The sequence below is a fragment of the Camelina sativa genome, chromosome 8 (assembly GCF_000633955.1).
Source record: "Camelina sativa cultivar DH55 chromosome 8, Cs, whole genome shotgun sequence".
NCBI lineage: Eukaryota > Viridiplantae > Streptophyta > Magnoliopsida > Brassicales > Brassicaceae > Camelina > Camelina sativa.
In genome coordinates, this window is record NC_025692.1 from 7,121,832 (window position 1) to 7,148,672 (window position 26,841).

General features: G+C 35.9%; 3 protein-coding genes across 5 annotated transcripts in view; 1 reads left to right on the top strand and 2 right to left on the bottom strand.

Annotated features, from left to right (window-relative positions):
- The window catches only part of LOC104709288 (DDT domain-containing protein PTM-like), a 7,547-nt gene extending 4,021 nt beyond the window's left edge, over nucleotides 1-3,526 (top strand). Inside the window, exons 4-10 of the mRNA XM_010425928.2 lie at nucleotides 6-56; nucleotides 280-556; nucleotides 720-844; nucleotides 937-1,403; nucleotides 1,498-1,526; nucleotides 1,919-2,404; nucleotides 2,491-3,526. Coding sequence (XP_010424230.1) covers nucleotides 6-56; nucleotides 280-556; nucleotides 720-844; nucleotides 937-1,403; nucleotides 1,498-1,526; nucleotides 1,919-2,404; nucleotides 2,491-3,392 — 2,337 coding nt within the window. The 3' untranslated portion in view covers nucleotides 3,393-3,526. The remainder of the gene's footprint in view (nucleotides 1-5; nucleotides 57-279; nucleotides 557-719; nucleotides 845-936; nucleotides 1,404-1,497; nucleotides 1,527-1,918; nucleotides 2,405-2,490) is intronic.
- Nucleotides 3,592-12,004, bottom strand: LOC104706572 (AP-2 complex subunit alpha-2). 2 transcript variants are annotated; one of them, XM_010422768.2, is made up of 27 exons: nucleotides 11,585-12,004; nucleotides 10,666-10,797; nucleotides 10,155-10,280; nucleotides 9,926-9,988; nucleotides 9,742-9,839; nucleotides 9,447-9,654; nucleotides 9,168-9,239; nucleotides 8,999-9,091; nucleotides 8,784-8,885; nucleotides 8,571-8,668; nucleotides 7,960-8,041; nucleotides 7,737-7,825; nucleotides 7,494-7,599; nucleotides 7,342-7,407; nucleotides 7,062-7,168; nucleotides 6,875-6,979; nucleotides 6,644-6,764; nucleotides 6,397-6,546; nucleotides 6,038-6,262; nucleotides 5,614-5,694; nucleotides 5,325-5,489; nucleotides 5,131-5,217; nucleotides 4,922-5,047; nucleotides 4,533-4,613; nucleotides 4,379-4,450; nucleotides 4,168-4,247; nucleotides 3,592-4,081 (listed from the first exon to the last, which is right to left on the bottom strand). In XM_010422768.2, the coding sequence occupies exons 1-27, from the start codon at nucleotides 11,708-11,710 to the stop codon at nucleotides 3,916-3,918; spliced, it is 3,027 nt and encodes a 1,008-aa protein (XP_010421070.1). In that variant the 5' UTR covers nucleotides 11,711-12,004; the 3' UTR covers nucleotides 3,592-3,915. The 2 variants fall into 2 exon arrangements, with proteins under 2 accessions (XP_010421070.1, XP_010421069.1); XM_010422767.2 differs by having other exon boundaries at nucleotides 6,382-6,546.
- On the bottom strand, nucleotides 12,904-21,264 carry LOC104706573 (AP-2 complex subunit alpha-2-like). Of its 2 annotated transcripts, none has more exons than XM_019229206.1 (27): nucleotides 20,867-21,264; nucleotides 19,987-20,118; nucleotides 19,513-19,638; nucleotides 19,229-19,291; nucleotides 19,047-19,144; nucleotides 18,757-18,964; nucleotides 18,490-18,561; nucleotides 18,323-18,415; nucleotides 17,839-17,940; nucleotides 17,626-17,723; nucleotides 17,296-17,377; nucleotides 17,073-17,161; nucleotides 16,818-16,923; nucleotides 16,670-16,735; nucleotides 16,367-16,473; nucleotides 16,180-16,284; nucleotides 15,949-16,069; nucleotides 15,689-15,853; nucleotides 15,332-15,568; nucleotides 14,837-14,917; nucleotides 14,540-14,704; nucleotides 14,346-14,432; nucleotides 14,136-14,261; nucleotides 13,815-13,895; nucleotides 13,669-13,740; nucleotides 13,465-13,544; nucleotides 12,904-13,374 (listed from the first exon to the last, which is right to left on the bottom strand). In XM_019229206.1, exons 1-27 carry the CDS (start codon nucleotides 20,990-20,992, stop codon nucleotides 13,215-13,217), a joined length of 3,048 nt encoding a protein of 1,015 aa, XP_019084751.1. In that variant the 5' UTR covers nucleotides 20,993-21,264; the 3' UTR covers nucleotides 12,904-13,214. The 2 variants fall into 2 exon arrangements, with proteins under 2 accessions (XP_019084751.1, XP_010421071.1); XM_010422769.2 differs by having other exon boundaries at nucleotides 13,215-13,374; nucleotides 15,332-15,565.

The window sequence follows — 26,841 nt, forward strand, 5'->3', positions numbered from 1 at the left end:
GTAAGAAGTTAGTGGAAGCTTCAACATGCAAAGCGATGAAAGCCCTCTTGCTTGAAGTAAGTATATATATTTTTTTCTTTCCAAAAATTATTTTGTTCATATTCACTGTCTTTTCCTATTAACAAATAATTGTGCTTTTTTTTTTTTTTGTCATTTACACTGTTCGGATGTGATGTCGTTACTTGTCAACAATATAGTGATATGTTAACAGTCCTTGGTTTGTCATTATATTTATGGTGTTTTCGTTGGCATGATATGGTTCATTTTACTTGTTCGCAGCTTGAGGAAGACATTTGCAGTATTGCTCTGTCAAGTGACTGGCTCAAACTAGTGGATGACTGGTTAATAGAACATTCTTTTTTTCAAAGCGCTCCATTTACTGTTGCGGACACACAGAAACGTAGACCTGGTAAGAGGCAGAGGAACCAAGCTGAAATTACAGCCCAAGGTTCTGATGATGATAGCTTTACTTGGTGGCGAGGGGGGAAGTTATCAGAAGTTATACTCCTGAAGGCAGTCTTGTTGAAGCCTCAGAGAAGGAAAGCAGCTTGGCAAGGTAATAATGTTAGGTTATGTTTTTGGTGCTTGTCAACAAATCTCACGTAAACATACAATGTTTTCCTATTGATATTGTTTTTTGGATACTTCTAACGGAGATATCCTGTTAAATTCTACTCTCAAGATAATGCTAATTTGTTTTCCTTTTTTTTTCACATTAGGTGGTATTAAAAAGTTTCCTGAATTTAGTTATGGTGATGGTTCTTACATTCCTAAGAGAAGCAGGCGGTCTGTTTGGAAAGCAGCAGTTGAAAGTAGCAAAAACATATCTCAGCTTGCTCTTCAGGTTTGTCTTCTATCATCAATGCTTATTCAAATGATTGTATGTCTATGATTATTTATTGATGATCCCCTGAAATTTAACTGAATCTGGGCCAGGTTAGATACCTGGATATGAATATAAGATGGAGTGAACTTGTACGCCCAGAGCAAAACGTGCAAGATGTTAAAGGTCCAGAGACAGATGCCACTGTTTTTAGGAACGCTAGTATTTGTGACAAGAAGATTATAGATAACAAGGTTAGATATGGAGTTGTCTTTGGGAATCAAAAGCATCTGCCATCCCGTGTCATGAAGAAGATCACTGAAGTCGAGAAAACTGAAGATGGAAAGGAAAAGTATTGGTTTCATGAAGCTCGCGTTCCCTTATATTTGATCAAAGAATATGAAGAAAGTCTGCCTAGGGTACACATACCTTTCATCAAGAAGCCATCACGAAAAATATCAAAGCTCCAGAAAATGCAACTTAAAGCTTCTCGAGCGAACATATTTTCTTACCTAGCCTCTCGGAGGGACAACACAGAGAAGTGTTCTTGTGCATCATGCCATCTCGATGTTTTTGTGAGGTACTTTCTTTAGCTTTCTTCACCTTTCAGGATACTTAATTAAAAATCTTATGTACCTCACTATTTTTTGTTCCCGTTCTCCACATGTGTACAGGGATGCAACAACATGCAGTACTTGCCAAGGTACAATACACCTGCTTGTTGTTTTAATTTTGCATTTTAGAATTGAGACTTTTGCAAGTTATTGGTATCTATATGCATTTGACAAGAGATGTCAATATTTCCTATGCCTTTTTCTTTGTTTTTACTTGTTAAAGTTACAGGATCTGTTTCCTTATCTCAAGAACAAGTAGAAAGATTCCAGCATACGCCTAAAAATCATTTGTATTTCTTGATGCATTTCTAGTTTTTATTTTTATATTTGTTTGTTTCATATCTTCCGAGGATAGTGTCGTGTGCTTATATTTGTTTACTTTGCTTGGTTCTTAAATTCTCATGAATCTCACTCATATTTTTTTTTGTCGTTTATATGAAAATGTGGCGATATAATCATGGATTTTCTTTTTCCCCCTCAGGTTTCTGTCATAAGGAATGTACTATGAGTACACAACATACAGTTGGGAAAGATGAACTTTTGGTAACCTGCAAACGGTGCTACCTTGCAAGAGCCCGTTCACTAATCAATATCAATCACAGACAACATCCAACAACAGCCGCTGTCCTGATCGACAGACCATTTCAAAATGCAGTCACTCCAGTCACCAAGACACAGATTAAGCCTCCTAATCAACAGTTACCATCTTCCAACATACGCAGCACCACTTCAGGAGTTAAACAAATCACTCCTGATTCCAATTTGGCACCTAAAACTAAACACAAAACATTGTCTTGGGGGATCATATGGAGGAAAAAGAACGTGGAAGACACAGGTGTTAGCTTCAGACATCAACATGTTCTGTTGGCTGCACGCTCTGATCAGCCGAATCCGGAACCAGTTTGTTGTCTCTGCAAACTGCCGTATAATCCTGGTCTAACATATATTCACTGTACAAATTGTGACAGTAAGAAAATTTTACTCTAAAATTCTAAATTTTCGTCAGTGCCACCAGTTTCCTCTTATACATCTAATCCTAGCATTTGTATGCAGAGTGGTACCACATTGAAGCTATTAAGCTCGAGGAATCGAAAATTCCTGAAGTTGTTGGGTTCAAGTGTTGCAAATGCCGTCGTATACGATCACCAGATTGCCCTTACATGGATCCCATACTGAAGGAACAGAGGCAGATGAAACCAGTAGTCTTCAGAAGGCAAAAACATGGGAAAGGAAGTATCGGAATGGATTCTACTTCTGAAAGAATGTCTGAACAAGAAGACTCCATGCCCTCTACTCCCTCATTCCCCTTTGAAGATACGTTTGTTCCAGATGATGATCCTCTCTTAATGTCAGTTTCAAAAATCGAACAAATTACACCTATCAATTTGGATGTCAAATGGAACGGGGATGGTTCTGTGCCGGGACCCCAGAAGCTACAAGTTAGGAGACAAGTGAAACGTGAAGACACAGACGGGAACAATAATCTGTCTTATACCGAGTTTTCAATGCAACCCGAATCAATGCCTATTGTGAAACCAGAAATGGAAACATTGCCTGTCACGGAATGGGATGCATCTGGCCACAGTGACATGGTTGAAGGCGAGCTAATGTTTGACTACGAAGACATGGAATTCGAACCCCAAACATATTTCTCGCTTACCGAGTTACTCACAACAGAGGATAGTGGACACTGCGATGGATATGGAGATGACAAGGGTGCTTCAGGAAACACGGATAACCCAAACCCCCAGGTTGAGACAACAGTGGAACAGTGTAGAGCATTTCTCTGTGACAATACAATTCCATGCCAGATATGTATGCATGTGGATCCTGGACCTGATCTCACATGCAAGACTTGTACTATGACTATTCATTCCCACTGTTCTCCATGGGAGGAGGAATCTACTTGCACGGGAGGTAGCTGGAGATGCGGTCGTTGCCGTGAGTGGCTGTAGCTCGCATTCTTTTTTGTTTTTTTTTCATTCTTTTTTGTTCTGGTAGTGACGTAATGCCAATATTTTTTTGGGTACTAGAATTCTTGTAATTTTGAGACGAAATGATTTTAGGATGTGCCCAATTCTATTCTGTATTTAATAGATTAAAAAAACCTCTCAATTGAGACATAAAATAAGACCAAACAAGGCTAGTGCGAAAAATAGACATTCACTCGGATAAAATCATTGGAGAAACAGATTAAAAATATATAGGAACAAGATCAAGCTGATACAACCACCTGACCTCACAATACAAATGTGCAGAATGAATGCAAAATTTAGTAGCTAACTCAACTCGCCCGCTTCCGATGACAGGCACAAATATGATCAAAACTAGATTTTCTATTCAACCCTCCCTCACTCCCCATCGGTCTACATTTACTCCCCCATCATTCCCCATTTTCGCCATTACATTCTACAATCACGAAAAAAAAAAAAAAAAATCTTTTTCCACATCTGCAAGTATTCTCTTACCCCAATGAAGTTAAAGCAAGCCAGCAAGCAGAGCTCCTGGATCATCAGCTAAAGCGGCTGGGCTAGGTGGTTGAGCTACAGGTGGTGCAGGTGCTGGTCCTGGCCCTGCTGCTGGAACAAGAGCTCGAGATCCCATTGGTATAGTAATTAATTGTTCCTTGATGAATTCTTTCAACCTGCGGATAAAGAGGTCAACAAATGCAGAGGAACAAAAAGCTTTGTTTGAAGTTGAGTTCTTTGTTAAGAGGCAGAGATATCATACTCAAATGTAAGAGCAGGATCTCCCGAGCCTATTGTCATTCGCAGTTGGGTTCTGTCTGCTGGGTCTGTTTCAATTCTTGCCTGAAAAGAAGAAAAAAAACACAGACAATGTCATACACCAGACCTTTCGAGAGTGCAGTATCACGCGTGTACGTATAAAAAACTTAGGACAAGTGCCGAAACCAGTATGAGAAACTTGATTAAAATCTCACCAAACACAGCATGGCTCCTGTACTTTCAGAGTAGAAGGTTGTGCTTGCCACTAGATTATTAGGGTTTGGATCCTACAACAGAAAACAATAAAAGTTAATTTAAAGGGTGTGCAACAAGCATGTTGAGGAACCGAGATCGTAAACAATTACTTACAAGCCCAGGGCATATTGTCACATGGAAACTATTGAATAAATTCGCCATTTCTGGAAGAGCGAGAGGTCTTACACCTCTAACCTGAAAGAAGTTGTAGATTCAGATTATATAACAGGTTATAGTAATTCTGCATTAACAAGCATAAGTAAACTTGTTGGAAGTCCTCTATGAGCGTTTTGAGTAAGCTTAAACGATCATCAGTAGATATGAAGTTATCTATAAGCGTTGTGATTAAACACAATCAATCATAAGTCGAAAAAGGATTTTACGGAGAAGCTAGTTCACTAATTTCTTTGAAAACAACATTTTCAGGAGCATTTGACTTCTTTCCTGCACTACTCAAATACTTTTATTTGATATATGGTCAGAGAAGCTGTGAAAATACATACAACTTCCTGAAGTTTCAACGGTGGTCCTGAAAGTGCTCTCCACTGCGGGAAGAACTCTTCAGATGTCAATTGTAGAGGTTGAAGAAACTTATTCAAGGTTGCTGGGATGCGTAATTTGGCATTGACCTATAAATATCCAGCATATCAGAAAGAGTCACAGAAACTATTATACTAAACCATTCATCACAATGGACGGCTGCAGTAAGTACCATGTTTGTACCAAACTTGTAGGAGAAATCCAAAACCGCAACATCCCTACTAGGCCGGATGTTCATCACTTCAAGTGGAGATTGTACCTATAACCATGAAAGAAATTGCAACAGTTAGTAGAGTACGCAGAAATGAGTAGGAATTGACAGATAGAGTAGTAAATTGAAATAAAAAAATCAACAAACAAAAGTACCTGTGCTCGAGGAGGAATTGTATCAGGTACTGGAGACAGATCTAGTTTTAAATGGGCAGGGGGTAGTATTAGAGCTTGGACTGATGTAAGTGGAGAAGTATTCTTGTTTCCCATGAAGAGAACAAGTCTCCCATGGTGTCCTCTCCATTCAGCTTTGATGCCAATCTGAGGAATACCAACAATCAACATAATGAGGAACATGAAAAAGCTCAAAAAGAAGGAGCCTTGCCTGTCTGCAATCTGCGTACTGGAATATACAAAAGCAGGGAGAAAAAAACTGAGATAAGACCTGAATATGAGGATCCTCGTATAAGACACCACTGTCTTTCAAACATAAAGCATGGAATCTCTCGGCAATATTTCCGATCAGCTGTTAAAAGAAAACAAAAGTGTATAAGAAAACAATTCTAGCATGCCAATAGTATTATGGAGCACAAACGTGGTTTGGTTTCTTTTTTTGACATTGACTGTAATGTATACAATGTCAATTACGAAAAGTCCACCAAGTTTAGCAGCTATAACATTAATCTGTGAAAGAACTCCTCAGAGAGTAGAGAAATAGAATCTTTCAGGTAGGATTCCACCTAATCGCAATACCATTTCCAAGTAATAAATACAAAAAGAGGATACAGAAAGAAAATGGCCGATAGTTAAAAAACCTAGGGATATAATTTTCTCCATGCAAAATAAAGCAAAAGAAGAGAAAAGAATACCTCCACTGAATTTGTTTGCTCTTCAACAGGTACAATGGCGGAACCATCAACTTCTTCTGGAACTCCTTCTGCCCCTATGGGACCATGTTGTTCAGCTCCAGGTGCAGCCTCTATTGCAAGAGGACCGAGCAGGTCACTTAGGAGATCGGGTGATGGAGTTTGTGGATCTATACTACTTAAAGTTCCATAGGCCTGAGAGACAGATCGAGCCACTGACTCGGGGTTCTGCTAGACATGCAAGGAAAAATAGACTATTAGAGATAATAAGATAAAGGTATGTACTATAAAAAGAGAAAGCACAAGAAAAATGTCTCGTCAATTGGGGCCTACATATAAGTACTTACCGTGCTTCCACTTACAATTGGAACCTTCAAAGGTGGGGGTGCTCCATCAACAGGCTGTGGGTCAGCCAAAACCAAAGCATTTGAAGGCTGTTGTTGTGCTCTAAGCTTGATGGCACTCTGGTCTGCGGTATCTTCAACATCCTCTGCCTTTTTTATCAATGAAGACTATGAAAGAGACATGGAAAAAAATCCAGCATCAGATCTATTAGCACAAACGTCCTATCAAAGTAACTTCTATATAATCATAAAATACTTAATAAACCTGGCGCTCTGGAAATTTTGGCATCTCAGCCAATACATCCATATAGGCAGCCCCTTTTTTACTCAATTCGAAATATTCAACTGCCCTCTGTTGTATCTCCACATCAATACAACTCTCGTACCTGCCAAAATAAAACTCTTCTAGGAAACTTGTTTTGATTACCAAAAAATAACAGAACATAAAATGACAAGCTAAACACTAGGGACGGACAACAAGGTTAGCAAGTCTCACTTCTTAAATACAGCCCAAATTTTTTTTTGCAGTTCTGGATCCGGGGGTTGAGTGTGCATAAGAAGCTTTGCATATGTGGAAAGAAGAATAGGAATGGTGGGAGTCCTGAGGAAAAAAAAGAAGAAGAGGCATTTAAGAGATAGCCAAAGACAAGAAAAGCACAATGCGGAGTTCGTGTGGTCCTTACGACACTGTGGGAAGCTTTTCATGTAAGATGCTAAAGAGTTCACTTGCACTGCATCCAGGTTGTCTAGCTAAAAGGTGACCATACTCTCCCAAAATATAAGCACTGACCTGAAAAAGAGAAAGAAATATTATTTCTTGTCCATAACAATTTTGTTTTAATTAACATTGTTATTTTATACTTTCCAAACAGTTTCGATACAGACAAGATTTTAGAAATATCTTATAACTAATCCGCAATATGCAATATAAAGAATTTCTTATCGGAAACGAGAATGTACAACCTTCAACATAGTCTCGTGTATTGCGATTTTGTCCAAATATTCTCTTGCTTTCGATGCCGCGTATGGCTGTCAGATCAAATAAATCTGTAAGCAACTTTCAAACGTCATAATTAGGATAAGCAAAATATATTTCTTTTAACAGTTTTGAAAACCTGCAGGTCTTCATTATTTGTTACGAACTGAACCACACGAAACCAAATGTCATCGCTAACAAAATCCCCAGCTTTGTCGATTAACTGAAGGATCACATCAACATACCTGAGAACCAATTGATTGTGTAAGGATCCAAAGTGTAAAATTAGAAGTGTACACCAAATAGCCAACGTATGTCACTGTAACCAAAATTGTGTGCATGAAAATAAGTGTACATATGCTTTTTTTCGAGTTCTCCTTACCATGATAGATCAGGAGCAAACTTCTCAGCAAGAATAGCAGCTTTGAGTGATAATTCCTCCCGCATGGAAAACTCTGCTGTGCTAAGATACTGCAATGTATTTTTGGGTTCCATGTAAGCTTAAACACTACACATCTTAATCTTTCTTTTTTGCCAAACTTCACAAGTCACAAGGAAACTACAAATTAAGAAAATATCAATATGAAGCAAGGTCAAAAAGTTACTTGCAACAACTCTTCGACTATATCCTTTGCATTTGACACATCGCACATCCCATATAGCAAATCAAGAGCACGTCTACGAATGCTGCAGGAAAGTTTTAACCAATAGTGAATCAGATACCAATAGCAAATGAACCAAGAAAATATAAATCAAATTATTTGTTCTTGAAATAGAAGCCACCATTTGCAACGGACATACGATTAAGTTCAAATGAACTATGATATTCATCCAATCTAGTCATCTTGTTATGCAAAACGTCAAAGAAATAGACTGACCCACCAGACAATAGTACAATATTTCTTATGTGACCGTAAAGGAATTGCTCATAGATAATTATACCTATAACTATTTCTCACAAGAAAACAAATCAACAAATAATGATACATATTCGATTGTCTAAGAGTTTCATATAGACAACCCAAAATTAAACAATTTCAATGCTGATTGTAATGATCTTAAATCCACATCTACTCTGGAGAAAAAGAAAAGTACTATGACCGACTCAATATTGAAAAAACAGTCGTACTGGTTCCAAATTCGAAAAATAAAGAGATATTGATCCGGGTTCAAAAGCCATAAAAGCTGATGCCGAGATGGCAAATCTAAAACATACCTGATATCAGGGTCTTTCAAAGAAGTGATTATCTGAGACTGATGCTTCTTTATGCTATCTTGAACATCTGTGACCATCAGCATTCGTGTCATATTTTCCTGCAATGTTGTCAACAAATGCATCATGAGAAGCCACATAATACATCACCACTTTTTTAACAATTTACTGTTCTAGCTAGGCTTAGATGCAGAAAGTGGGTATGCGAGATCTCACCAAGCCTAAATATCTGATGTTGGGTTCACGGACAGAAATAAACTTGCCAAGAAGAGCAACACACTGTGACATCATTTCCTTCTCAGCATCAAGATGCATGACCTATATTGAAACGCATTAACAAGTTAGTAGGTTGAATACTATAGTTCAGCAACTCAACAAGTCAACTAAAATTCATGGCATCAATTGTTTCCTCAGCTGTCTCGCGAACTTACCAGGGATAGAGCTTCAAACAGCACAGCATGAGACGCATTATTCTTATTCACATTTTTTACAACATCTGTCCCCATCAATATTCGCTGAAGGACCTGAAATTTCCATGAAATACCATGAGAGAGAGAATTCGAAGACATGTATTAGAGATTTACACAAGAAAAACTGAACCTCAAAGAGGGCTTTTCTGGTACTGGGATCTTCGATGGTTGGGAAATATTGAAGAGCCCTCATTGCCTTAACCTGTACTAACCAAAGATATATTAGTATCCAAGATACCTTTAACTGAGCAACAAAGATACACTAAAGACGGGTCAACCGGTCAACCCTCTATTTCTATAAGCTAATTTCACATAAAATGTTTAAAATGCATGGGATTGGAAAAAGGATGTGACGATCAAATATTTAAGCTACGTTAAACAAGAGTAAGTAAGCCGATTTAAGACAAACCTGCAGCCAAGGAGATGGAATGCCATAGTATGTATACTCCTGAGGAACGTGCTGGTTCCTAGCAAGGCGTTCCAATATTTTGACACATTTAGGTAGACAACTTGAGTACGCCTCATGATTATTAGATACCAGAGCTACAAGAAGACTTGTGGAAGATGTCAAGATACCAAGATCTCGTTCATCCAAAAGTTGTGCCATACGATCCGCCCTGAAAGTATACGACAATGAGAGTGTATAAAATAGAAGGCGCAGGAGTAAAATCAAACAACCAGTAACCCAGAGTACTAATACGTACCAGCCATCCACGTTGACAGCATCAGGATTTTTTCGGAATAAGCGCAGTAGGCACAATGCTGCTTTTTTCCTTACAAGAGGTCTGCAACTACTGGAAATCTGCAGCACACAAGCCCCATATCATAAATATGTTTACTCATACTGACAAAGAACCAAATAACCTATCGTCTTTAGGAGTCACTTACAAGTAGCTTTTGGACATCAGGTGCCAATGATTCAGAAAAATCTCTTCCACCAATATTTCCAACCTACATGACAAAGTAAGCACCAGTTCTGTTGAGGTAAATGGCTTTGAAGAGCACAAAAGACATAATGTTTTCAAGACTTCCACTAAAACAGTCATTTAACTACATCTCTTAATCAGAAAGACCTCACTGTACAGTAAGATCTCAACGCAGAATGGACAAAACATACCAAGGTTAGTGCTAGGCATTGGAAAGTCTCATTCCGACCAATAATATCGTTCCGCACTGTATTTATTGCCAACCTCAAAAAATCATGGTTCTCATTGAGCAAGCAAGAGGTAACAATGTAGCCAACCTGTAATCATTGTTGAAAATTTTAATACCTGCAAATTACGTAGGGGCAGAAAATAATATAAATTGGAAACGCAAAGCCTTGGGATACAAACATGGTTTCTGGTTAAGAGTTGCTAAGATGTTACTACGTAAGTCATGCATTGTGTATAAGTAAATGTCTCCAGTACTTTACCAGGTCGCCAAACTGAGTAAGTTGCAAGCACGTGAAAATGTATCTACATCTAGCTTTTTCCCACCTATTCTTTTCAGAGAATTTTTTTTTTTTGTTTCCTAATATTGATCACTAGACTTGAAATCTTGAATCAGACAAATACCCCCACCTATTCCGTTCTCCTAGCCCAAGAAAGCAATATTTCATTTCTTGAGCAAACAAAACGTTTGCTTACCTGCTTCTCTGGATACTTTGGCGCAGATATAAGAGAAACCGCCTCCATATGACCAAAATCCACATCGTAGCCTAGCATATGTATATAAAGCATTTTCCATACATATTTCTTCTTTTTATATGGTGTCAAAACCTGTAAAATTCAAAACAACATGGAGAAAGTAATCAAAGAGTGCATGAATAATTCATTTGTACAATGAAACTAAAAAAAAGGATAAATCGGGTGTTGGTCCAATTCGCCACAGATGGACACTACATGCCGACGTTAGATCTGCTATTTATGGTGTGGAACCAGAATTTCACCCAAAACATCTTACATCAACACAGCTTACTCTACTTCGTAATAAGCTATTCAAATATTTCAGTAACCTTGATTTCTTTTCCTAGACCATTACTACATAACCGGGTTTACTGCCTGGCCATTCTTTCCTTCTAGTTCCTAAACATCCTCAGAAAATTCAGTGATCTTATATATCTTGATTGATCACTAGGAAAAAGAATGAACAAATAGTAGTTTATAGTTTCCCATCTATCAACCTGAAAATACACTAATGATATTCCAAGTATAAAGCAGTAGTAGTGATGTGTCAAAAGTTATACAACAGAAACATTATACTGCCTTTCCAGGTACAGAATTTGCGTTAAATAAAAAGCTATGGTCTCTCAATCCGATAAAGTCAGAAACTACAGGCTCCAAAACTCTCGTTTCTCCCGATTCAAAAAAATTCAGCATCTTTGTTTCCACTACATTCTTTTCTAAGTTCTAACCCCCCTTATCAACCTAAAAGCTCTCACTGAGTCTAAGTGAAACAATCTCGTAAGAATACATAACCTCAGCGGATACTTGGACACTGAATTGCCTCTCAATTGAGAACAAAACGTTGGAGAGAAAAAAAAATATAGAGGAAATTGTCACAAACCTTCTCATTCTTAAAGCATGTACGTATGTTTCCGAGCTCCTTATCAACTCGGAGTCTCTCGGCTTCCTTGTTCTGGCAATTACGAATGTCACTGATAAATACGGAGAGACCTCTCATTCCGCTCATGGTGGAACCGAATCCTCAGATCTCCACCGTCCTCCGGCCGCCGCCTCACACGGCGCAGATCCAAAACTCGCGATATTAGATCTAACTACGACGTAAACCCCGTAGATTACAGATGAGACATACGAAAATTCGCGGAAGCTGAGATCGAAACCCTAATCTAGAAACGGGAAAATGGCACCTCCAATGGAGAAGAAAATTCAAAAAGCTAAGTGATCTGCAGACGACGACGATCTCAGAAACGGAGAGAGACGACTTTTATTTTTCTTTATTTACAACTCTGACCCTTCAATTTTGTTTAGTTTAGTTTTATGTCAAATGATCGAAAATCCGAAATTTATGCGTGTAAGCAATTGGACTGAATTTTAGTATATATAAGCTTGCGTACTATTTTGTAAAAAACTCGTCTCCCTCTTCCTTTTTAGGTAAATATTTTATTTACTTCTGTTTCTGTTTTCACTTTTTTTTTTTCATTTATTTAATATTTACCGTTCCGGTCGCGGTCAACGCAACAACATTGGTTTATCTATTTCTTCAGTCTACCGTGGGAAAACCGGGGTAGTGAATTCGGGTCGGGTCATGCCGTTTCATGTTTTATCCAAATTTGACGCACAAGCTACAAGTTAGGAGGAGGCTAGTGAAACGTGAAGACAAGACGCAGATGCATCCCGAATCAATGCCTATTGCGAAACCAGAAACGAAGACAACATTGCCTGTCATGCATGCATCTGGCAACAACATGGTTGAAGGCGAGCTAATGTTTTAACTACGAAGACATGGACTTCGAAACCCATCTCACATAGACTTCTAATATGGCAATAAAATCTCAGTGTTCTGTGTTCTTCATGGGAGGGTGTGGAGGAATATACTTGCATCGGAAGCAGATGGAGTAAATTAGATTTGTATGAAGCCATCTCACATAGACTTCTAATATGACAATTTGTTGTTGCCTCAAAATGGGATTGACTCAACTCCTTCGATGCTATTCGTGCTTGGGATTGAGACGATATTGTACACTTCTTTATGAAGTATTGAACATCTTTTTTAAACCTAGTAGTCATATAATACTACTATACGATACAATATGATAGCTGTAAAATGTAGATGAGACGATTAGTAGTGGTAATTTTTGGTATAGTAACTATATATTTGGATGTTCTGGTAGCGGTTATGAAAAAAATAGACCTTCACTCGGATAAAATCAAGAAGAAAGTGACTGAAAATATATAGGAACAAGAACAAGCTGATACAACCACTGACCTCACCATACAAATGTGCAAGAATGAATGCAAAATTTCGTAGCTAACTCAACTCGCCCGCTTTGGATACCAGGCACAAATATAATCAAAAACTAGCTTTTCTAATAAAACCCTCCCCCTCTCTCTCCCTTTTCTCTACATTTACTCTCCCATCATTCCATATTTTCCACATTACATTCTACAATAACGGAAAATAAAAATAAAAAAAAACTTTCGCCATGTGCAAGTAATATCTTACCCCAATCAATTTAAAGTAAGCCAGCAAGTAGAGCTCCAGGATCATCAGCCAAAGTCGCTGGGCTAGGTGGTTGAGCTACAGGTTGGGCTGGTCCTGATCCTGCTGCTGGAACTATAGCTCGAGATCCCATTGGAATAGTAATAAGTTGTTCCTTGATGAATTCTTTCAACCTGAACATAAAAGAGGTCGGTCAACAAATGCAGATGAAAACACCTCGCGTCTGTAATTGAGTTCGTACTAAGAGGCAGAGATTATCATACTCAAATGTAAGGGAAGGATCCCCGGAGCCTACTGTCATTCTCAATTGGGTTCTGTCCGCTGGGTCTGTTTCAATTCTTGCCTGAAAATCACAAACAAACGATGTCACAAAACAGACTTTTTGAGGGTGCAGTATCACGTGTGTACGTATAAGAAATTAAGGACAAGTGCCAAAACCAGTAAGAGAAACTTTGTTGAAATCTCACCAAACAGAGCATGGCTCCTGTACTTTCTGAGTAGAAGGTTGTGCTTGCCACTAGGTTATTAGGGTTTGGATCCTACAACAGAAAACCATACATGTTAGCACACAAGCATGGGGAAAGAAGAACAGAGATCGTAAACAATTACTTACAAGCCCAGGACAAACGGTCACATGGAAACTGTTGAACAGATTCGCCATTTCCGGAAGAGCTAGAGGTCTTACACCTCTAACCTGCAAAAAGTTGCAGATTCAGATTATGATACACGTATAAGTTATACCGCATTAACAAGCATATGTAGAAGTGTTGGAAATAATCTATCAGTGGATATAGGATGTTACTTATTAGTGTTGTGATTTAGCTAGAACAATCATTAGTTGTTACAAGGGTTTTACGGAGAAGCTAGTTCACTAATTCCTTTGAAAACAAAATTTTCAGGAGCATTTGGTCAGAGAAGCGGTGAAAATACATACAACTTCCTGAAGTTTCAAGGGTGGCCCTGAAAGTGCTCTCCACTGCGGGAAGAACTCTTCAGACGTCAATTGTAGAGGTTGAAGAAACTTATTCAAGGTTGCTGGGATGCGTAATTTGGCATTGACCTATAGATATCCAGCATATCAGAAAGAGTCACAGAAACTATTATACTAAAACCATTCATCAAATAGGACGGTTGCAGTAAGTACCATGTTTGTACCGAACTTGTAGGAGAAATCCAAAACCGCAACATCCCTACTAGGGCGGATGTTCATCACTTCAAGTGGAGATTGTACCTAGAGCCATGAAAGAAATTGCAACACTTCGTAACGTACGCAGAAATGAGTAGGAATTGACGGATTGAGTAGTAAACTGAAAACAAAAAGTCAACAAACAAAAGTACCTGTGCTCGAGGAGGAATTGTATCAGGTACTGGAGACAGATCTAGTTTTAAATGGGCAGGGGGTAGTATTAGAGCTTGGACTGACGTAAGTGGAGAAGTATTCTTATTTCCCATGAAGAGAACAAGTCTCCCATGGTGTCCTCTCCATTCAGCTTTGATGCCAATCTGAGGAATAGCAACAATCAACATAATGAGAAACATAAGAAAGCTCAAAAAGTAGGAGCTTTGCCTGTCTGCAATCTGCGTACTGGAATAGATAAAAGCAGGGAGAACAAAACTGAGATAAGAAAAACAAACCTGAACATGAGAATCCTCGTATAAGACACCACTGTCTTTCAGACATAAAGCATGGAATCTCTCGGCAATATTTCCGATCAGCTGTTAAGAAAACAAAAGTGTATAAGAAAGCAATTCTAGCATGCCAATAGTATTATGGGGTACAAAAGTGGTTTGGTTTCTTTTATTGACATCGACTGTAAATGTATACAATGTCAATTACGACAAGTCCATCAAGTTTAGCAGCTGCAACATTATTATGTGAAACAAAATCTATAAACTCCTCAGAGAGTATTATTTGAGATAGAACATCTCAGGTAGGATTCCATCTAAGTAAACATTATACTAGAAGAAATTAGAAGTCTAATGGAAAATACAAAAGAGGAATCATAACGGAAAATGGCGGATAGTTAAAAAAACATAGCGAAATAATGAGCTACAAGAAATTAGAAGTCTAATTCCATCCATGCTAAAATCTACTATGCCAAAGAAAGCAAAGGAAGAAGAAAAGAATACCTCTGTTGAATTTGTTTGCTCTTCAACAGGTACAATGGCGGAACCATCAACTTCTTCTGGAACGCCTTCTGCCCCTATAGGACCATGTTGGTCAGTTGAGACAGCTTCAGGTGCGGCTTCTATTGCAAGAGGACCGAGCAGGTCGCTGAGGAGATCGGGTGATGGAATTTGTGGATCTATATTACCTATAGTTCCATTAGGCTGAGAAAGAGATCGAGCAACTGAATCGGGGTCCTGCTAGAAATGCAAGGAAAAACAGACTCTCAGAGATAATATTAGTAAGATAAAAGTACAGTAAGTGCTATATAAGACAAAGCACACAAAAAATGTCTCAATCTTACAAAGAGAAGTACTTACCGTGCTTCCACTAACAATTGGAACCTTCAAAGGTGAGGGTGCCCCGTTAACAGGCTGTGGTTCAGCCAAAACTAAAGCATTCGAAGGCTGTTGTTGTGCTCTTAGCTTGATGGCACTCTGGTCTGCGGTATCTTCAACATCTTCTGCCTTTTTTATCAGTGAAGACTATAGTAGAGACACAAAAAATCCAGCATTAAATCTTATAGCACAAAAGTCCCATCACAGTAACTTCTCATAGAATCATAAAATAATTTAGAAACCTGGCGCTCTGGAAATTTTGGCATCTCAGCTAATACATCCATAAAGGCAGCCCCTTTTTTACTCAATTCAAAGTATTCAACTGCTCTCTGTTGTATCTCTACATCAATACAACTCTCATACCTGCCAAAACAAAACTCTTTTAGGAAACTTGATTTGATTACCAGAAAAGAACAGAACATAATATAATAAGCAAAACATTGGGGAAGGACAACAAGGTTAGCAAGTCTCACTTCTTAAATACAGCCCAAATTTTTTTTTGTAGTTCTGGATCCGGGGGTTGAGTGTGCATAAGAAGCTTTGCATATGTGGAAAGAAGAATAGGAATGGTGGGAGTCCTGAGCGAAAAAAAAGAGAGGAAGCATTTAAGACATACCCAAACACAAGAAGAGCACAATGCAGCGTTTGTGTTGTCCTTACGATACTGTGGGAAGCTTTTCATGCAAGATGTTAAAGAGTTCACTTGCACTACATCCAGGTTGTCTAGCTAAAAGGTGACCATACTCCCCCAAAATATAAGCACTGACCTGAAAAATTAGAAGATAACCAATATTTCTGTATTAAGCATTGTTGTTTTTTACTTTTCCAACAATTTAGATACAGATACGATTGTATCAGAATGTGTAGCAAGGTAGTAGCTCTAATTTCAATTTAAATGATACTATAACTTATTTGGAGTATGCAATATAGAGAATTTGTTTATGGGAAGCAAGAATGTACAACCTTCACCATGGTCTCATGTATTGCGATTTTGTCCAAATATTCTCTTGCTTTTGATGCGGCGTATGGCTGTCAGATCAAAGAAATTTGTAAGCTTTTGAAATGTCATGGATAGGATAAACGATATATTTATCCTAACAATTGTAAGAACCTGTAGGTCTTCATTATTTGTTACGAACTGAACAACACGAAACCAAATGTCATCGCTAACAAAATCCCCAGCCTTGTCGATCAACTGAAGGATCACATCTACATACCTGAGAACATCAAAATTAACATCTTTAACCAATTGCTTGTGTAAGGATCTAAAGGTCACACCAAATGGCCAATCGCCAATGCATGTCACTGTAACCGAAATTGTGTGCATGAAAAACGTGTACATATACTTCTATCGAGTTCTCCTTACCATGAGAGATCAGGAGCAAACTTCTCAGCAAGGATAGCAGCTTTAAGTGATAATTCCTCCCGCATCGAAAACTCTGCTGTGCTAAGATACTGCAATGTATTTTTGGGTTCCATGTAAGCTTAAAGACTACACAACTTAATCCTTCCTTTCTGTTAAACTTCACAAGTCATAAGGAGACTACAAATCAAGAAATTATTAATATGAAGCAAGGTCAAAGACTTACCTGCAACAACTCTTCAACTATATCCTTTGCATTTGACACATCACACATCCCATATAGCAAATCAAGAGCACGTCTACGAATACTGCAGGAAAGTTCAACAAACAGTGAATCTGATACCAATAACATAAGAGCCAAGAGAATATCTATTTACTCTTGAAACAGAAGCCACAATTTGCAACGTAAATAGGATTAAGTTCAAATGGACAGTGATATTCATCCAAGCTAGTCATCTTTTCTGGATAAAATAATGTTGTAAAGGTTCCACAGTAGACTATTAAAGAGGTTCGCAAGCCATAAAAGCTGATGCTGAGATGGCACATATAAACCAACCTGATGTCAGGGTCTTTCAAAGAAGTAATGATCTGAGACTGATGCTTCTTTATGATATCTTGAACATCTGTGATCATCAGCATTCGTGTCATATTTTCCTGCAATGTTCTCGACAAATGCATCATGAGAAGCCACACAGTGCACCACCAAACACTTTACAAATTACTGTTCTAGCTAGGCTTAGATGCAGGAAGTGGGTATGTGAGATCTCACCAAGCCTAGATATCTGATGTTGGGTTCACGGACAGAAATAAACTTGCCAAGAAGAGCAACACACTGTGACATCATTTCCTTCTCAGCATCAAGATGCATGACCTATATTGAAACACATTAATAAGTTAGAAGGTCGCACACTAAGCCAGAGAATTGTTGAGCAAAGTCAAGTCAACTATCCATGATAAACCTCTTAAAAATAGTGTTGCAACCTTCAAGCAGAGCATGTAATATTATTTACGTTCAAAAAAGAATAAGAACAGACGGAGTATTTTGTACACGTAGCTGCAAGCAATTCAACACTCGAAGTTTCTCCAGCGAAGCCAAACACATATTTTAAAACATCCAAAAACACACTAGTATCCTGCTTTGAGTAACTGTGATTTAACCGGAAGTTAAGGAAGTGTGAAGGGGAAGGGAATAGATGCTAGTGCACTAGTAAAATTCATGGCATCAATTTTTCTCAGCTGTCTCACGAACTTACCAGGGATAGAGCTTCAAACAGCACAGCATGAGACGCATTATTCTTATTTACATTTTTCACAACATCTGTCCCCATCAATATTCGCTGAAGGACCTGAAATTCCCATGAAATGCCATGAGAAAGAATTCGAAGACATATTTTAGAGACTTACACAAGAAAAACTGAACCTCAAAGAGAGCTTTTCTGGTACTGGGATCTTCGATGGTTGGAAAATATTGAAGAGCCCTCATTGCCTTAACCTGTACTAACCAAAGATATATAAGTATCTAAGATACCTTTAACTGAGCAACAAAGATACACCAAAGATGGGCCAAGCCTCTATTTCTATAAGCTAATTTCACATAAAATGTTTAAAATGCACGTGAATAAAAAGAAGTGCTTAAAAAAAATTTAAGCTATCAAAACAAGAGTAAATAAGCCTTGTTAAGACAAACCTGGAGCCACGGAGATGGAATGCCATAGTATGTGTACTCCTGAGGAACGTCCTGGTTCCTAGAAAGGCGTTCCAAAATTTTGACACATTTAGGTAGACAACTTGAGTACGCCTCATGATTATTAGATACCAGAGCTACAAGAAGACTTGTTGAAGACGTCAAGACACCAATATCTCGTTCATCCAAAAGTTGTGCCATACGATCCGCCCTGAATATATACAACAATGAGGATATATGAAAGGTGCAGTAGTAAAAACAAACAACCGGTAACCCAGAGTGCTAATACGTACCAGCCATCCACGTTGACAGCATCAGGATTTTTTCGGAATAAGCGCAGCAGGCACAATGCTGCTTTTTTCCTTACAAGAGGTCTGCAACTACTAGAAATCTACAGCAGAGAAGCCCCATAAAATTAATATTTTTACTTATATTGAAAATAACCCATAACCTGTCCTCCTTTGGATTCACTTACAAGTAGCTTTTGAACATCAGGAGCCAATGACTCAGAAAAATCTCTTCCACCGATATTTCCAACCTACAGGACAAAGTAAGCATGGCAAGGTAAGAAAGCTAGAAAAAAGGTAATACCAGTTTAATGTAGTAAAATGGCTTCGAATCATGAAATACTAGAGCACAAGACATAATGTATTCAAAGACTTCCAAAAAAATAGTCATTTAACTACATCTCTCAATCAGAAAGAGCTCACTATGCTGTAAGTAAAGATCTCAACGTAGTATGGACAAAAGACCACATACCAAGGTTAGTGCTAGGCATTGGAAAGTCTCATTCCGACCAATAATATCGTTCCGCACTGTATTTATTGCCAACTTCAAAAAATCATTGTTCTCATTGAGCAAACAAGATGTAACAATGTAGCCAACCTGTAATCATGGATGAAAAGTTGAGGTAGGGAGCATAAACTACTATAAATTGAAATTGCAAACCCTTAGGAAAGCAATAACTGGTTCCTGGTTAAGAGTTGCTAAGATGTAACTTAGTAACTCATGCGTATAAATAAATATCTCCAATACTTACACAGAACCAGTCAAACTGAATAAGTTCCAAGCACGTGAAATAGTATCTAAATCTAGCTTTCCACTATCTTCGGAGATTTTTTTTCCGTTTCAGCTTGATCACTAGACTAGTCAAACAAATAACCCCGCCTCTTCTCTTCTCCTAGCCTTAGAAAGTAATATTTCATTTCTTGAGCAAACAAAACGTTGGCTTACCTGTTTTTCTGGATACTTTGGCGCAGATATAAGAGAAACCGCCTCCATATGGCCAAAATCCACATCGTAGCCTAGCATATGTATATAAAGCATTTTCCAGACATATTTCTTCTTTTTATATGGTGTCAAAACCTGTAAAATTTAAAACAACATGGAGAGCAATCAAAGAGTGCATGAATAAATCATTTCTACAATGAAACTCAGAAAAGAATAAATCTGGTGTTGGTTCAATTGGCCACTACAGGCCGGGTACAGATCTGCTACTTATGGTATCGAACCAAAATTCCACCCAAAACATCTTACATCAACACAGCTTACTCTACTTCGTAATTTGCTATTCCAATCTTTCAGTAACCGAATTTACTGTCTGGCCGTTCTTTCTTTATAGCTCCTTAATATCTTCAGATATTCTTTGTTCTTATATATCTTGATTGATCACAAGATATAAAGTAGTTTAAACATAAAGTAGTCTCTCATCTATGAACTTGATCTAGACACACGACATTCCAAGTAGAAAGCAGTAATGATTTTTCAAAGGGTAATTGATGGCTAATCCCAAAGCATATGAGCTAGTTATACAATGGAAACTCTATACACCCTGTCAAAGCTACCCTCTCGTCAACTGTGGGGTTTTCCGACAAAAGATTCTCCCATTGACTGCATCTTCGTTTCAACTACATTCTTCTCTAACTCCCTAATCAACATATCATCACCTCTAACATTAGGCATCTCAGATGAATAGGTAACTGTAAAGGGGAAATATCTCCAATATCTCTAACCAATTCAGAATCTCTACGGGTACTTAAACACTGAACTACCACTCTCAATAGATAAAAACATAAACGAAGATTAATGGAATGACCACAGAGAAGCCTCAAACCTTCTCATTCTTGAAGCATGTACGTATGTTCCCGAGCTCCTTATCAACTCTGAGTCGTTCGGCTTCCTTGTTCTGGCAATTACGTATGTCGCTAATGAAGACTGAGAGACCTCTCATTCCGGTCATGGTGGAACGTAGTCCCTCAGATCCACCGTCCTCCGCCGCCTCACACGGAGCAGATCGAAACCGGATCTAATCTACCAACAAAGTAAACCGCAAACTACAGCTGAAGCATAAGCAAATTCGCGGGAGGTGAGATCGAAACCCTAATCTAGAAACGTAAAATATGACACCTCCGAATGGAGAAGAAGAAAATTCAATAAAAAAAAAGGAGAGAGTGATCTGTGCACACAAGGAGGAGAGAGAAGCCTGCGGGGGAGAGACGAGAGTCTCAGACGACTTATACTTTTCTTTATTTACAACTAATGACTGTTCCAATTTTGTAGTATACTGTTAATTTTGGAAATTATGAAATTTACGCGTCTAGTCATTTGGACTTAATTGGACAATTTATAAGTTTGCGTACTATTTTGTCAAAAATCGTGTCCTTTTACCTTTTTGGGTAAATATTTTATTTACTGCAGCTCTTATTTTGTTTTACCTTTTTATTTTTCGGTCGCGGTCAATGCATTCAATCGAGTCGGGTCGGGTCATACCGTTGGTGTTTTGGGCTAGCTTGTCCGACCACAATATTTAAGGGACCGGATCGAGTAGGCATGATGTTGTCGGTCTAGAGAAAAAGTATAGCATTCCATACTTTTAACTATTTCAGATTATTGAATGGGAATGGGTTAAAAACTTTCATTTTTTTTTTACTATAGTTGAAGAAATATATTAAATGGAACAGTAACATGAATTATTAAAGTTAATTAAAGGAGTATAAATATTATTAAAAATTCATTACAACATTACAACATTTATTGAACTATATATTATATTATCATTGCTACAATTACTAGAAGAAAAAATCAAGAGAATATTTACACTTATCTCGGCTATCAGTAAGTGAAATTCATGTCCAAGATATTTAGTTTACTAGTTAGTAATAGTATTTGAAAATTTTCAGACATCTTCTTCTTAAACTTTATATTTTCTTCCATCTATATCAAATGAAGAGGCAGAAAAAATAATTAATCCTTATGACTCGTAATACTGTTATTACAGAGAGAAATTTCAATGTTTGTCAAAGGAAGTGTAGACATAATAATATAATCACACTAGGTTTTACCCCGTGGTACACCACAAGTCTATTATTTTGTTGATATATATATTGTTAACGGTTGTAGGTAGAGTTTTGTAGAAACTCTTGATTCACAAGTTGAGAATATACATTTTACGATTTGTTAGTTATGATTTAGGAATGAATGATCTGCCATATTCTTATTATGATTATCAATTGATATTATTGGATTAATAGTGTATATATAAAGCTAATAAGATATTACCAAATATGTAATCGATTATTAAACGCAAATTAGATATTTCCTAAGATGTATTCATCTTGAATTAGTTGTTATATTATAGGGATGTGATTAAGAGGATGTGATTACATAATTTGGGTTATCAATTCTTTTTATCAAACTCGGCCCTAAAAATTCGGCATGCAAATTAGATATTTCCTAAGGTATAATAGACATTAATTGACATTAATTGGATGTAAATAAGTATGCTATGAATTAAAAACTGGCCTAAAATATTCGGCAATCTTAAGGAGGATCCGAATAATTGAATCGGTTATAATTTTAGTTAAAAACTCGATCCGAAGTTGGCAAAAAGTGATGACACCCTATTGTACTCCAAAAATGTAATCCGAGCTCTATATGTGGATATACTTGTTTGGTTACAAATATCCTAAGACAATTTTTAATATATATCCGTTTATAAAAATTCAAATCACATTATATGCTAAAAAAATCTAAAATTTCATTAACTTTATATATTAAATAGTGATTAAAATAATTAAATATAAGATTAAATATAATGAAAGGAGAATTATATTTTAATCTAACATATTGATTTAAATTAGATAGATATATTTTAGGAAATTAATATTATCAAATAAAGAAATGATTGGGTTTAGTTGTAAGGATTGTAGAGAATTTAGTTGAGACTTGTTTAGATACAAAGATAAGAGAGGATGACACAAAAATGTACTCCAAAAATGTTAATATAGACTAGATTTTAACCCGCGGTGTATAATTTTTTATATTTAAAATATTAAATTTTAACTTCTATTTGTTTGTTATATTTAGTTTTTTTTTGTTTAGTGTTAGATTATGTTTGGATTGTTAATTATTAGAAAAAATAATAAGTAATTTATAAGCTATTATCTGATTGAGTCATAATATTGCTAATGATTTAATTATTCTACATAATCTTAGTTAAATCAACTTGATTTGATATGCCAAATTTTTGTAGTGTTTACCAAAGAATAAAATGAGGATTTAACCCGTATTTATACTAATGTTATTTAAAACCCATATAACCACGTTCTAAAGTATTTTGAAATTTTTATAAGTTTACATATTCAATATATTTTAATGTTCTTTTATTAAGTTGGTATCAATAATAATATGTAAAAATGTAAAAAAAAAAAAAATTTATATATAATTTCATAAGATTTTACAGGTTTTTAATTTTAGTATTAAAACTATATATATTTAATAATGATTTTCAAGATTTAACCCATGGTGTAAAATATATAATTATATTTTTAAAATTTTTTAATCATACCCATTAAAACTAAGCCCAATAATAATAAACCATAATACTAAAAGTTAAAAGATTTAGCTTATGTTCTTGAACACGTGAAATATGCACAATCAGTAAACTTTTTCTCTCATCGTTCCTTTAATTTATACAATTAAAAAACTTAAGAATAGAGAATGAGAGTTAAACCAAAAACATCCTTAATAAAAACCATACTAACTTCAAAATAAACTTATGTCGTTCCTAAAAATAGATCAAAATAGAAATTTAAATCCGACAATCATATCTGCTTGTATATTAAATCAAGCTTCTTCATCATTATGGGTCTTTTTGATTTCTTTTTTATATTCTTTTGCTTTGGAGCCTGCAAATTAAAATCAAGAGACCAATTATTATAGTTTAGTTGGAGTTACGATAAGTCATACCTTTACTCTAGATGCTTACATTGTTTTGAGCCAGACATGACCTTGGTTTAAAGAAAAGTTGTTCTAAGTAAGAGGCGCGTAGTAATCCACAAAACCGAAAAGTCCATCTATCATCATATAGTGGTCAAAGTTTGGTCTAACGTAAAATTCTTACCCGCAAGTTGCTGGAGAGGAGTATCGAACTTCAGGAGCAACATATGCAACCATTCCGACAAAAGTGCACGCCATATCATCAGCATAAGTCACGAATTTATAGACATGCTTAAATCTCTTAATCTCAAAGAAAGACCTTAAGCTCAATAATATAGAAAAAGATCATGGACTTCATATTGCCGGAAGCTGTATTAGGAAGTATTGTGATTTGGCTATAGACTAAAGGTAGGAAGTATTGTTGTGGGTTGTGGCTATCTCATGGAGATCTTTTTTTTTTTAACTGTGAATGCAGGATCTTTATTTGAACGCACCATATGGCTATGTAAGGCGTCTCTAAGATACGGAAATGAAACAACCACCATATCTCTCACAATGTTTTTTAGTATGTGTTTGTCGCTTTAGGTGCTGGTGTGTTTAATTTTGTTTTAGACGTATATATAGATGTCGTCGGGTTTAGATATGCTTGGTGATCAAGTAGGTTAAATCTGCGAATATGGTCTGCGAATATGGCAATTTAGATTTGATTAGTTTTGATCATATTTCCAAACTATCGAGATTTATGTATTTATTTTGATTGTTTTTTGATTATGATTGTATGTAAAAGGTAAATGTGGTTAATTATAATATTTTCAATCAATAATAACAAACGACAAAAAGAAGCAAATATATTCTAGTTTCTATGTTTGTGTAAAATATTTAAATTTGAATTTTTTAAAAAAAGTTATGATTTCATAGACAATTGAATGCTAATCTTTTATTCCTTAACAACTAAACTGATTTGGTGGACGATTTACCATATTTTACTTATTGACTTTCGACAAATATATAGGGATCAATTTTGTAAATAAAATTTTAAATAAGTAAAACTAAAAGGGTAGAACTCAAAAATGTACTTAAAATGTAGATATAGATCTACATCATAATAATTATTGAGATTGTAAATATGTGTTTCTCAAAGTCGGTCGATTTACATTCAACTATCACATACAGTCTTTTAAGATCTATTAAAATAGGTTTTCAGATTTTAATCTTGTTTTAAAATTTAATGCGTAGAGTTGTGTTTGGGAACATCAGAAAGTATAGATATTGTCAAACTTATTATGGCAATAAGTGTAAATAAATTTGTTTGATTAATATAGTTCCATTAAATTAATTTCCAGGAATTGTTATTTTAGGAAAATAGTTAGGGGTTAATGTTATAAATAAAACAAATTAAATAACCAAAACTTCAAGGGCATAACACAAAATGTATTTCAAAAATAATAATATAGATATATAGAGAAATTTCAATGTTGTCACAGCAAGTGTAGACAGTGTAGGTATTATTTGCGTACACAAATTAACTATTGGATAATGGTCTACACTATTCTGTAGACAACTCTAGTTATAGTATTAGTTTTTTGAGCAAACAAAGTTATAACTTCTTTCATAATTAGCTTTGTAAGAAAATTTTCACTAACTTTAGTATTGACTTTTCTTATAAATCTTGGACATGAATTTTCACTAACTTTAGTTTAAGGGACCGGATCGAGTAGGCATGAAGTTGTCGGTCTAGAAAAAAGTATAACATTCCATACTTTAACTATATTGAATGGGAATGGGTAAAAAAATTAAAATTTATTATTAATATATTAAATGGAACAGTAACATGAATTATTAAAGTTAATTAAAGGAGTATAAATATTATTAAGGGGCACAAAACAGAAACAAGAGAACAAAAAAGATGAGGAGGATCATGAACCAGTTGGATGACAGTGGTGACCAAGCTGTCACTAAGAAGATCCCTCCATCTCTATAAAAATGATGCTTGCCATCAAGTATCCTAAGAATATTTTGATTTGGATTTTGATTTTTTTTGCAAACATATCATAAGTATTTTATTTTTCTTTGCTTAAAATATTTTATATATTTATTGATCTTTTACTATCTTGATTCTTCATCTACCAACAATTCTCCTTTTCACCTTTTTAACAAGGAAAAAGGTGAAAACGAAAGAAAAAAAAAGTTTTGGTGAAACCTTAAGTCGCAATTAGCAAGTCCACAAATTAGATGTTTTCTCTAGTTCCTGACATTTTCTCTTTTTGAAAAGCAAAGAATACATATTTTTCACTGTTTTTTATATTCTTTATCCTATAAAACACAAATCACCTGGCCAATTATATCATGTCACATAGATTTCTATTTTACATTTAAATTAAAAAAAATATGTACAAAAAAAATGCAAGATATCGTGGAAAAAAAAATTAAAACAAATACTTTTAATTATCCCCTTTTCATCGTTTCTTTTTCTGAGAATTTTTAAACAAAAACTGTAAAAAATTATATCCCTAATTTTACTCCCACTATCACCTCCACGATCAAGATTTATAACTGAATTCATCTCATATTTAACACCAAATTTTGTTTCTTTCATACATTTTTTTGTTAATTACGATTTTCTTTATTTTCCTCTCCATTTTTCTTCTTCTTATGGTTGCCATATAAACCGACAGTTACAATTCTCAGAAAGGTGAATACTTAAAACTTTGTTTCTATTCATTCATTTTCTCTTGAACTCATTGATTTTGAATTTATCTATTCATTTGGAAGATTTGATAGTTAGTTTTCTAGATTTTGTCTTTCTCTTCATTGATTTTTTAGAATTTGTTTTTATTATCAGAATGTTTGTCTATTAATTCTAATGTCACT